Source organism: Idiotropiscis lumnitzeri, chromosome 3 (assembly GCF_059441095.1).
Source record: "Idiotropiscis lumnitzeri isolate Australia: NSW breed Sydney's pygmy pipehorse chromosome 3, RoL_Ilum_1.0, whole genome shotgun sequence".
NCBI lineage: Eukaryota > Metazoa > Chordata > Actinopteri > Syngnathiformes > Syngnathidae > Idiotropiscis > Idiotropiscis lumnitzeri.
Genome location: NC_142393.1, coordinates 7,032,389 through 7,045,385, shown reverse-complemented (window position 1 = coordinate 7,045,385; position 12,997 = coordinate 7,032,389). Strand labels below are relative to the sequence as shown.

At 42.5% G+C, this 12,997-nt stretch overlaps 1 protein-coding gene across 1 annotated transcript in view; it reads right to left on the bottom strand.

The window, feature by feature from the left end:
- Positions 1–227: 227 nt before the first annotated feature.
- camkvl (CaM kinase-like vesicle-associated, like) overlaps positions 228–12,997 on the bottom strand; it is a 41,444-nt gene continuing 28,674 nt past the window's right edge. Inside the window, exons 3-12 of the mRNA XM_088290771.1 lie at positions 10,080–10,186; positions 9,261–9,392; positions 8,857–8,931; positions 8,078–8,216; positions 7,046–7,166; positions 6,642–6,717; positions 6,424–6,560; positions 5,001–5,079; positions 4,829–4,916; positions 228–2,442 (exon numbers count right to left, since the gene is read on the bottom strand). Of these exons, the coding sequence (XP_088146897.1) occupies positions 1,081–2,442; positions 4,829–4,916; positions 5,001–5,079; positions 6,424–6,560; positions 6,642–6,717; positions 7,046–7,166; positions 8,078–8,216; positions 8,857–8,931; positions 9,261–9,392; positions 10,080–10,174 (2,304 nt within the window). The 5' untranslated portion in view covers positions 10,175–10,186 and the 3' untranslated portion in view covers positions 228–1,080. The remainder of the gene's footprint in view (positions 2,443–4,828; positions 4,917–5,000; positions 5,080–6,423; positions 6,561–6,641; positions 6,718–7,045; positions 7,167–8,077; positions 8,217–8,856; positions 8,932–9,260; positions 9,393–10,079; positions 10,187–12,997) is intronic.

Below are 12,997 nucleotides of genomic sequence, written 5' to 3'. Positions count from 1 at the left end.
ACTTGACGATAATTGAATTGTATTTGCGTTGTTTAACGCTGTGTATGTTTTTCCTCACCCGTGTCCTCAAAATGATAGTCTAATCCACAATGCGCGCATAGCATTATGGGATATGTAGGCGCGTTGAGCGCCTGCAGCTCTGTGATGGCGTTCCCTACTGTACGTCGACATTCAGTCATGATTTTGACTTATTTTTCGCTTCCCAATCAAAACACCAATAAATGAAATCGGCAAAGATGAAATTTCGTTTTATTTTCTGAATGGGTTACAGACACAATATATTTTACACTGGGGTAGACTTGATCCAGAGAAAAGCACATAACATGGAGATAACACAGACCAAAAAAGCATGAATAAAATATACATCACTTTTACATTTATGACCGTAAAATAAGTCGAGTTCTTTCTGCCCAAAATATATTTAATTACAATTTTTGGATAACTTTTTGTTCTCAAGGGATCAAAGAATATTTACAACAAATCTCTATTGCAGTGATAATCAATCCATTTGGCTGCAATCCAATTGGGCTGCAACCTTGACCTCCATCACAAATTAAGTGCTACATTAAAAAGGATGAAAGGGGGACTGGAAGTGCATGATCAATGATGTTGAAAGACGTTTGGACATGAGGAAGACTACAACACACAGCATAACAAGGATTGGGTCGCCAGTTAGAGTAAATGTATTTACAATTTGCAGGACATCATTCAAATTGTGGTTCGTCATTTCTTCCCCCATGCTTTGCATAAATATATATATATATATATATATATATATATATATATATATACAATGCTATCCATGTGCCTGTTCCTTTTCACTCAACTATAAGAGTTTCGTGCTTAACATATCTCAAGAAGTCATCTTCTTTCGGCTGTACCAAACAACATTACAATATCTTTGCAAGGATGAGGTGGACGTGCTCTTTGCGTGACAGAGTAACAATAAATACGATTATCCATCCATTAATTTGCAGGACTCCCATCCGGACTGGTCACCTGCCAATCACTGGAAATGACGCTGATTTATACCAAATTCCAGTCTGTAACATGTTTTGTATTTGATCATTCCCAACTACTTTATAACCCTCTGCCCATCCCAACTCTGGACAAAAGTCCAGAACATTCACTCCCACTTTGTCCACACTCTTGTTCTCCTGCAGCCTGGACTGCGGCTTGTGAGGGTGGGGAGGGTGGAGGATAAGAAGGAGGAGGGATAGCGAGGCGAGGGAGAGAAGGCAGCGCAGGCCTGGGAGAGGTCGGAAGAGGCGGCGGCGTGGCCAAGGTTTCCGAAGAGTTGTGATGTGAGGTGCGTGCCCGGGAGGTGGCAGGCGAGGCGCATGTGCTCCGGATACGCAGTGGTTCAGGCGGGCAGTCGCTGATTTGCTCCAATAATGAAGGCATGTCTCCTTCAATCTTCTCCAGCACCGCCACCATTTGCTTCTCGATTTGCTCAATCACACTGTCCATTTGCCAATCGCTTGTCGTACTGCTGCCCACTCCTCCGTGATGTAACCCGGTCCCGTACATCCCCACACTTCTTCCACTTGCATATAAGGTGCTATACGGGCTCCCATAGGGCCCTGCCATCCCCATGCCTACAGTCCCAATGTCTCTATTGTACGGTGTGGTGTGCCGGCCTAAACTAGCCGAGCTGCCAATTGCGTAGCAACCGTGACCTGCCGGAGGGCTTTCTCTGGCAATATTAAACTCAGCGCTATATCGATCGGTTTTCTTGGCATCCTTGTCCCTCCTCAGCACAGGACTTGCCTCACCCCTTAACCGAACACAAAGACCGACATCTGCCCCAGCTCCCGGCGCGATAGCCGGAGTGGCTGATGCTCCCACAGAACTCTCTGCCACCGCCTCTGGAAGTTGTGTCTGACACCAGCTGCCGTCATTTCCATCCTTCTGCGTTGCGTTCGCGGCGGTTGTGAGTGGAGGGCCGTGAAGTGTTGCGGTCATCTTTTGCTTGTTGCTGGGATCAGGAGAGGAGCACATCTGTTTCCTGTCAAGGCGAGGACCTAAATTGCTGTCTGTTAGCTTGGTACGTTCCATAGTTGTGGTTGGCGTTACTTTCGATTCTTTGTCTTCATCCATATTGGCCGTTGTTTTCTTGGTTTGACCATCTTGCACTTTCGTTGCGGCAAGCTTATCGCAGGATGGGGATGCTCCGACTTTAAGATCCACCTTTACCGCCTGCTGTTTTTCAACTTCCTGGTTAACATCCGGCGGCCTATTTTCAACCATGACCTCGAAAGGTACCCCACTTGTAATCCCCCCGCTTTGTGCGACGCCGCCACCTGCCTCTTCACTCGTTAATTCCGACACCCCTCCTTTCACTTCCCCTTCATCTTCCCCACGCTGCACCTCAGCTGAACTGTCAAGAGCTGACTCGGAGTTCTTCAGACGCTGCATAAAGGTGGTGACACGGATCGCTTTCTGCAAGACACGGGGGCGGGGGACAGAACCATAAGAGAAATGTTATTCGCATACAGGATGGGCCCGTGACTAATTTTGTCCCACAGCACATTAAAACCTTGGTACTATACTTATTATTATTTGCCAAAGCCGATCTAGGCACAATAAAACGAAGCACTCTTATATAATCCGCTTGAAGTGAATTGTGCATGTATTTACTTCCAGGTGGATTTTATACAATTCGCCCTGGTGTAAATCAGTCTCAAGACTCCTTCTTCCCATATTCCTTCTTGCTTACTTGATACATTTAATTAAGCCGTCCACTTCCGTGAAGGAATTTGGGAAAATAGGAGATCTTAAAAGATGTTTCTATACCAGGATTATCTGGAAGTCACAGAAATGACGTGACGAAGCAGCTTCTTGTTTATGAACGCAAGCGAAACATTGAGGTGCAATGTGGATTTTGATATGAGGAATGACAGGGGGCCTTGTACATTGACTCGTTACATTTCAACGGTCCACAGTGGTTTACAGCCACTGCGTCCTTTCCATTTTACTCTCTCCTTATCTACACCAACATGGCAACGACACAAACATCCCAACGTCCCGTTGCTGATGACGATATTATTTGAACAACTACACTAATTTCATAGACGAATGCAGATGAGGAGTAGGAAAGGAGCAGAGCCGGCCACTTTGAACTTTTCGACTGTGAAAAAGGAAAAGTGGGACAGTGGATCTCCTCCGGGACAGGCAGAGTGAAAGTGCATGGACAGAGCTTATGAGGAGACCTTCACCAGTCAAGAATATGATCAACGCATCTCATGGCTGACTTTTTTTTGTTTTTACGTTGAGTTCTTTTGCACGATTTACCCACAAAATAGTCAATTCAAATACAGTTGCAGCCTCGGAGATGCCTTTTCATGGAATCATTCCAGACTGTGAATGTGCAGTTCCACCCACGCTCTGTCCTTCCATTCTCTATCATAATGATCTACAATACCTTCAACTCCTGGGAATTATATGGGGAAAGAGAGAAGAAGTTTATGACTGTTACTTGTGCTCGGTGTTACTTGTCAGCAATACCACCTTCACAATCCCCTCGCTTTCTCCTTGGCATTAACATTTGAAATAGTCACATTGTGATATACTATCCATTTATTACTTTTTTCACAGGGATGCACTGATATCAGTCGTGGTGCCGATACAGTATGTCTGTATTGATACTTGTAGTAAAAACAAACTGCTCTGAGTAGGAGCCACATCAACCATGTGGAGATACTTCAAAGTAAACACACATGATAACGCTTGAATGCAAATTATATTCTGCTTGGGTGGCGTCTGGCAAGCACCAATGTTCAGGGCTGTCGGGCTCCCTCTGAGCTGGCAGAGCTTTCGTCACGAAGCTGCAGCGTGGAACGTCGAACAAACACTTATCCCTTCCCAGTTTTGTTTTATAACTTGTAGTTTTGTTAACTCAGCCAAGTAAAAAAAAAAAAAAAGGACATTTGACGTCTTTAGCCGTCAATGGCAGTAAGTGGGTTAAGAATGTTTTTTTTACTCATTTTATTTTGTAGTTAAAGGGTAAGTCAACCCAAAAAGTTCTTGACAATAATATGTTCTTGTTAGTCACACTGGTTAAAGGAAAGTATTCTGATTAAGATTGCGTTTGTGGAATATAGGTTATGTCGTAAAATCCAGCCGTTTTGTCCATCTCAGTGGGCGGCCATTTTGTCACTTACTTTCGACTGAAAATGACAGTTGCGTAAAGGCTCAGGTAAAAACCAATCATGGCTAAGCTTCAGAAAACAGATGAGCCGTGATTGGTCGTTACCTGAGCCCCGAGCGACTGTGACGTCATTTTCAGTCGATGGAAAGTGACAAAATGGCCGCCCCCTGATATGGTAAAAAAAACGGGTGGATTTTGAGCTTAACTCAAATTCCACAAGAACAAAATTGTGTTTAGACGCTTGAGGGTGGATAGAACATATTACTGAAAAGAAAACTTTGACGTCTGAAACCCTACATAACTGAAGCCCCACAGGCTACTTTTAAGAGAAATTTGTGGCTAGTTTATAAAAAATAAAAATAAATAAATAATGTGCAGTTACATGGTATAAAGGTCAGGAATGACAACAGTGCTGTTCAAGAGAATATGCGTTTTTAACAATATTGCAAGATGTAATATGAGCAAGTATCGCTCCTTGGTATCGGCGAGTAAATGTAAGTACTTTTACTCTTGCTCGATCTGAACACAAGCGCTATCAGTGCATCCCTTCTATTTTTAATCATCAATACTAATATCTTATACTACATATACAGTACCTCCAATCTGCATTTTCAACAACTTTCACCCTGAATTTTATATCCCGCATCTAACATCTAGCGACAGAGTTTGATTTCCTACCCGCCATTTGGCCTTTGCGAAGTTCTTCTCAAACTGGGCGCAGACGCCCTCCTTCAAGTTCTTCTCTGATGCACCGTTACCTGCAATCCTGACAAAAGCGGCACTCAAAATGTGAGCGTATGTACTATGTCAAAATACATTCGCACTTATAAGACAAAGTGAACGCTGATACCATTCATGCCAAAGTGCATCCTGTGCTGTGATTCTCAGCATCTGGTCCACCTCCATGAGTCGACAGACGAGCTCCTTAGCTGAGAGTCAGTGCAACCAAGATCAACAGAAATGATTGAGTTGACTAATAAACCGTGATACAATTTCAAGCAGTCACTATTATTCGATTGTGTTGTATATTTAATTTCCTCGAATGTACTGTGTATTTGTTTGTAAATGCAGTCTTGGAGACACAAACAAAAATGGAACAACTGGCAATAAACTCTATTCTGTTTGTCTCTATTCTCAAAAACATAATGTGTTTTTATTTATCCAATTTTGTATTTATTTTCTATTTAATTATTTAATCTTTAATTAATCTAATTTATATATTTAATTAAATTATTGTTGTATTGCATTGGAGAGGGGAGCCCTTTAATCAACGACAGTAAAGGGCTTTCTGATTTCTGAGAGTTAACACTTGTGTCCCTGGCTCCAAATTTTAAATAGTATCATTTATACTTCACAGACAAGACCGAGTTTTCGACTTTAATTTCCAAAGAGCAACCCACTTATAGAAGAGAGTGACCACAATTAAACTGGATAACCACTGATGGTTTAACTTGTTCTATCAGGTGACCTGAACTCCATCCATCAATTTCTTTCCTCTGTTTATTGTCACCTCACAGTGAGAGACAGCATCGGTCGTGGGTTCAATCCCGGCTCCGGCCATCCTGTGTGGGGTTTGCATGTTCTCCCCGTGCCTGCGTGGGTTTCCTCCGGGTACTCCGCCTTCCTCCCACATTCCAAAAACATGCATGGCAGGCAGATTGAACACTCTAAATTGCCCCTCGGTATGAGTGTGAGTGCGGACGGTTGTTTGTCTTTGTGTGCCCCGCAAGTGGCTGGCAACCAGTTCAGGGTGTTCCCCGCCTACTGCCCGAGGATAGCTGGGATTGGCGCCAGCACCCCCCGCGACCCTAGTGAGGAGAAGCGGTATAGATAATGGATGGATGGATGTTTATTGTCATTGTGGACACAGGATTTATACATGCCCTTTAACTCCATCTTTTATGTTTTTTTCCCATGCCCTAATTTGGTGGGACATAATGTAGTCCTTCCCTCCTTTTATTGTTTGCCTAACTCGTAAAAAATAATAAACTACATTTTTCTGCACTTTTTTATTTTTGCATGTTTTTTGGTCAGCGCTTGTTTGTGACTCAGTTTGGTTGCTGCTATTAACAGTGTATTTATTCCAAACGATTTATTATTCACATAATAAAAATCAAACATCCTGCAATACGTTTACGTACACGTATCTGTTTGTTTTTAAAATGTTTCATTTGACAAAACTGTGACTATATCGATACAAGTAATAAACTTGTTCAGCGTGATATGAATCCATTCGAAGATATTTATCGCCATCGTATGGCGAAAGCGTGTACCTGCAGGGGAGATGTCGTCCCAGTATGGAGAATCAAACTCAAAATCACCGGCAACAATTCGACAGAAAATGATCCGATTATGTAGATCTGTGTTTTCCTCTTCTGTCTCATCATAAAAAGGAGGGTTACCTGATAATCTGAAAATATAAAACAAACCCTACTCGTCACCCGACAGGAAAAGTTAAGTTGGCTAATTTGTAGAAATGATCAAGACTTACAGTATGAACATAATGACACCCACAGCCCAGCAGTCCACAGGTCGACCATATCGATGACGAGCTACAACCTCAGGTGCTGAGGGATGGAAGAAAAAAAGTTTGATTGAAATTACTCGAATATGTCTAATACCAGATCATGTTCATAATTACACCCAGCACATGGTTTCACTGTCCATTTCAATTAACTTATACTGGCAGGACTGCTCGTCTGTTTCCCTTCTCAGCATTGTGGGGAAACATGAGAATTACAAAGAGGAAAAAAATCGTAAAGATGATTGAAAAGTGTAAAACTGAAAACGTGCACAATGTGCTGTGGAAAATGTCGCAGAAATAACATGAGCTAGGCATGAACACATGATTAGAAAAATCCCATTTATCATTTCTTGTAATTGATCAAATCTTACCCAAGTATTCTGGTGTGCCACAAGGTTCTGTGATGGGCCCATTTTCAAATCTAGACAGATAGAAATCTCGCAGAACTACTTTGTTGTGGTTGTTTTCAGTGTAGTACATGAGATTTTCCAGCTAAGCGACATAGGGAAGACACAAATTATATAAATACATCACACATTTAAAACAAAAGAGAACACAGGGAGCTTCACAACAAGAACATGAAACATACACACTTAATGTGATAAACGTGTCTGAACCCTACTCTACGACTGACTGGTGTTCAAGAGGCCAGCTCATTTTCTTTTCACTTTAATGTCAAATCATTTGGTCTTTTTAAAAGGTCTTTGTCATCCCGTCGCTATGTGCCGATATATGCATTTTAGTACGGCCCTGAAAGGAAATGTCTTTCAAGCCCTCAAAATGTTAATTGCTAAGGCAATATACACTGTCACTGACTTTTACAAATACCATTACGACTGATGAGGGCGGCATGACGGATGACTGGTTAGCACGATGGCCTCACAGTGCAGAGGTCATGAGAGGTCATTCCTGTGTGGAATTTGCATGTTCTTTCTGTGCCTGCGCTGGTTTTCTCTTGTGTGCCCTGCGATTGGCTGGAAACCAGTCCAGGGTGTACCCCGCCTACTGTGAGGAAAAACGGAACAGGTAATATATATTATGACTGATAATCTTCTAATTTAAGGTACTCAAAGATCACATTTTGAGTACCATCCTCTGAAACAAACAAAAAAAAAAACCCAATATAAATTCAAATATATAACAAAATCAAAAATACGATGCAACTGGGCTGGTACCTATTTTGCACTTTCTTTAATTGATTGAACTCAGAAGGAGGTAGAGAAGGAGGCGGAGTTATTGTACAACAACTTTACCAAACTCTGATTAACACCATCCTGTATTCCATTTATTTGAAGCCACATAAAGTGAAACCTAAAAGAAGATTCCACCTCCTACCACTAGAGGACATTTGAGGCCAAATGCGCACTTAACCTGCTAGGTTGATCATGAAGGCACAAGCATACCTTCAGGTTCCTGTGAACAATGTTGAGAGAGTGCAAATATGCCACAGCCTCCAGGACCTGTCTGATAACGTTGGAAGCATCTCGCTCTGTGTAGTTGCCTTGGTCTTGAATCCAGTCAAAGACATCTCCCCCGGTGGCCCTGGTACATAAACACACGTGCGCAAATATGAGCAAAGACCAAAGTTGTCGCTGTCAGCCACATGTTGAGATGCCATCAATCGAAAAATCCTGCGTTTGCTCCTTCTTACATCTATGAGTGAGACAATCTGCTTCCACGGGGCCCCAAGGTACCACTGTGAGCAATTAAAACAATGGGAGCGTGGCTCATTACTTATCTTTGGAACAAACATAAATGATAGGTGATGCAGTTGTGTCTTGCCCAAAGCAGGACAAATGGCTGCAAATACCGACAGCACGGCTGCAATAACCCACACTGCCCATCCGAATTCTCCTAACCAAACCGAAATGCCTTTCCCACACATCTGCCGGTAGTGCGTGACAAGAAGTTGCAAGCATACGCTTGGATGGCTGCACTAGGAATATTGATCCTCTTCAGGTAGAGCATCGCTTGAGGGGCAACGAGTAGTGTAGAGTGTTAGAGAAAGCAAATATTCCATCAAATCGCACACCTCTCTCGGTTGTGGAGGACTACACCACAGCACACGGTAATAACAGCGTACGCTCTGCCCGCCCCCTTGAGCTGATGGATTTCTCGCTTTTTGTTAACCCTCCATTTACATGCATGGACGTTGACGAAACATGAAAATAAAGACACTCACAGTTCCTGGATGATGTAGTATTCTTTCCGGGTCTCAAATGTATCAATGAGTTGAAGGATGTTTGGGTGGTTGACCCTGGAAAAGAAAAAAATAAGTCAGATAGATGGCGTGTTTTGGTAACCTCACCTCATCGGAGAAAAAAAATACATTTAATTTGAAATGAAAATGAACAAAAGCATTCCAACGAAATATATGTCTTTGAAAAACCAAAGTATTTAGAAAATAAAACATGAACAAGGTTTATTCATTTAATTATCTTCAAGTTCGGCGGGCCGGATTCAAATGTTTAACGGGCCGCATGTGGCCCCCAGGCCATAGTTTGCCCACACCTATATTAGAAGAACGCATAATTTTCCTCATCGTACATCGTACACCCTTGATGTCCGTATTTAGAGATTGCTTACAATTTCAGGATCATAATCTCGTTCTTGGCGGCCTTGCGGACCTTCCTTCCATCTTTCTTGAGAAATTTCTTGCAGACAAAAACTTTGTTGGTTTGTCTGTCCTTAGCCAGGCACAGCTCACAGAACTCCTTCCTATGTCACAAGAATGAGACAAAACAAATGCATATTTGGCATTAGTGGAACCGAGCTTTACAATCCCAGCACGTTTTATTTCAGTGATACAGAATAACAATTTGGGAGGTTTGAAAAGAATTGAGAAGCAGTGGTAGGCAGAAAGGAAAGAAAAACTGTCAACTTTTCATGGGATGCTAATTAGGCATTCTTTAAGGGGAAAAAAAAGAGAACAATTAGAACGCAGATATTCTCCTCACCCCGTGATGAAGTGCACTTAAGTTTGGCCTTCTATGTGTTATATAAAAGATCCGCACAAATCTCTGAGGCCAGATGCTGACGTTGCCATATGGCCATGTTAGTGTGTGTGTGCGCGTGAGAATGTGTGTTGCTGCAATGTGTCAAAAATAGGTTTTCAGTAGGGCGAAAAAAGCAGCAGTGATTTTCACGCCACGACCATGAGCAAAATGACACGGTCGGGTGGCCAGCTTTGAAAAGTTAGCAGAAGGAAATCTCTTAATTCTGCTACTCGCAACTTCCGTCCTTCTGAATAAACGATTGGATTCTCAAGCCCCAGAAAGAATTGCAGCTCCTCACACAATTCCTTTTTAGGCATACCGTCTATATACGAATGCGAATATCAATGAATTAAACATTGCAGAAGAGGAACGAGTCAAAACATATTATCCAAAGATTTATGGTACTTACGCTCGAAGAACCTGGCCAATCTCATATTTGTCCGTCACATCGGATATGCTATCGTAAGTCTGCCCATCTCGCAGAGCAAGGCACCCAAATGGCATGACGGCATTCACCTGACAAATACAGAAAGCACACACACAAAAAAAAGCAGGGAAATTATTTGGCCGATCATTTCCTTCAAATGTTCACTGAAAAGGAACACGTCAAATTAAATGATCAGCTAAATGGCAGACTCAAGCTAGCATGCTAGCATGCTAGCCTTGTCAACAGAAACTGCATCTCACTGCGCTTCTCTTTACTCTGTTGGTAATTTGCGACATCTATCAAGTTCAAATGAAGCTTGAGAAAGGTCAACGTCTATTTGCGACGGGAGCCGCTGCGGAAACGAGTAACAAGAATGTTTTAATTCATCTGTATATTCAAGTTAAAAGGTAATTTCCTTTAAAGTCTATCAGGTTGGAATTATTTTTTAGTTGAATTTTCACTGCTCCTGTGATATGCTGGATACAGATGACGCCCCCCCCCCCCCACACACACACGCTGTACAGGGAGTCCATTTTAAAATAAGTGTGCCCGAACATTCAGGTGAGAGAAGTAGTGAATCAGCAATCGATACAGTTTTGCAACTTCTTGCAGTCCTTCACCCACCCACATTCTAGACGTTGCGTGGAAGCTAACGCCGTGTCTTCTACTGCGTGCTCCTGTTCTACTGCAACAGCCCAACATTTACCAGATAGGCTCATATTTATTGGGACAGCGACACAATTCTCCGGTTTGCGGTTCGAAACGTCACCGCATTGGATTTGAAATGAAAGGAATAAGATGTGCTTTAACTGCCGACTTTCAGATTTCATTTGAGCATATTTCCTAATCAGGAGAAAGGGAATACGATGCCGTCCACTTTTTGAGGGGCCAGAAGTAAAGCACAAATTCAGTTCAGCAAGTAAAATGCACACTGATTGAAAAGGATTCTGGTCTGCTGATTGACTTGGCCGATGGCCCTTGTAAATATCTGCACTGTGAAGCGCTGGTCAATGAGTTCTGAAGAAACGGGCTGAATATGAGCAGAAAATATCAGAGATGGGCATTCCGTCACGTGGTCCGTCTGCCTGTCCCGAATGCACGCCCATTTTTGGGACGGAGACTGGAGGACGATAAGCTTTTTAAAAAGGATGGAAATGGGTTTTTGGTCATCCCTTTAATTGTCCCTAGCACGGTCAAGTACCGCACATATAGAATTCAAGTAATTGCGACACAGCGGGCAAAACATGGAAGCGATATGCATGGCAGTGTGAAGAAGCATTTGAGAGCCAAAATAAACATCTTAAATCGTGTTTAATTTTAGCAAAGCGATGTAGTGCAATAAATACAACCATCTCTATAGTGCGACCCCGGTCTAAGCTCATCTGTGAATTTGCCTCGAGTGACAACAAGAGCCCGAGACACGCTCTGGTGCGTTTTTTTGGGGGATAAAATGCGTCTCCCAGTGTTTATAATTCAGACAATATCTCATTTAATGACGTGGAGACCCATTCGAAGCGGCTAATATATCTACAAATCAGTTTTTGTGGCGAAATTTTACCATTGCGGCTTTTAAAATTACGGTTAGGGGATATGACTAGGAAATTAGCCAGCTAATGAGCTTCAAATAATATTTATGAATTATGAAATCTCTGCCGTTAACCTTTCAATATGGTCGGACGATTTCTTTTTTTTTTTTTTGGGTGACGGGGAGTCAAATATCAAAGACAGAAGCGGTTTAAAAGGACGATGAAGGTGGTTATTTTCGAAATAAGGACGAAGGGGTAAGGACAGAAGGGTGTTCACATCGTGGTTGGAGGACAGAAGACGGACCGTGAAAATAGGGTAAAGTGCCCATCTCTGGAAAATATTCTCTTGGGAATTCATCCTGCTGCTTTTGTCAGTAACATTATCTATAATAAGAAAGGAATTTGTTCCTTTGGCAGTCATACACGCCCACCTCGCCATGGAACATCCGAGAAACTAGTCGTCTCACAACTTTTGGTCTCTTAAAGAGTGGCATGCACAACTGAGTGGATTGTTCTCGCCACTTGATCAGAATCTGTTTGAAAATGAATCCACAAAATTGACCGAGCGGAAGCGATGAGATCACTTTCGACGGCGCATTGAACTGAGGTTATTAAGTCAACTATTAAGGCCGCAACGACTTCAGAATTGGGTTTTTGAAGATTAGCCGACACAGGAAGACAAGAACAGATAACAAATGGAGAATGGTTTAGAACAGAAAACAATGGCAATCCTCAGCGGTAATGACATTTTGAGAGTGCTAATTTAGGATTATGGAACAAATATCAATGCAATGATGTAAAATCCCCCTCACTCTGTCTGTATGTACCATCGCCATTGCAGATGAGCGGGCGAGAGGCGCTTCAGGATAGGCGGGACTTGTGGGAATTGTGTAAAACCGCTGCTGGCCCTAATCTCTAATCTGCATCTCTAATCCAGAGCGTTGGGATACACTACGGTCGTATGTGCGTCTGCATGTGCATTCATGAATGTGTCCGTTTGAGCGACGTGCAAAGGTCAAAGCAGATATGTCACATGCGCTCATCGGAGTTGGACTTGGATGATGAATGTTTCCGTGCGCATGCGTGCCCATATGTGCGCCGGGGTAATTCAGAGCAGGCAGAGGGGACATGAGTGGCGGATTGAAAAAAGGCGTCATGCGAGAAGATTACGTAAAAGGAAACAACATTCCCATGACAGTTTTCCAGACCGGTGAAAGTGAGGCTTGATTGTGAATAGAGTATAAAATAAATAGTGTCATAACTGAAATACGGTGTTTTGCACCACGGAAAGATTATTTATTATTTTTATATACTCAAAGCTACATGCAATTCCAAGAAGGCAAATCATTTACCAAAATCTCTAAAGAATCCAAT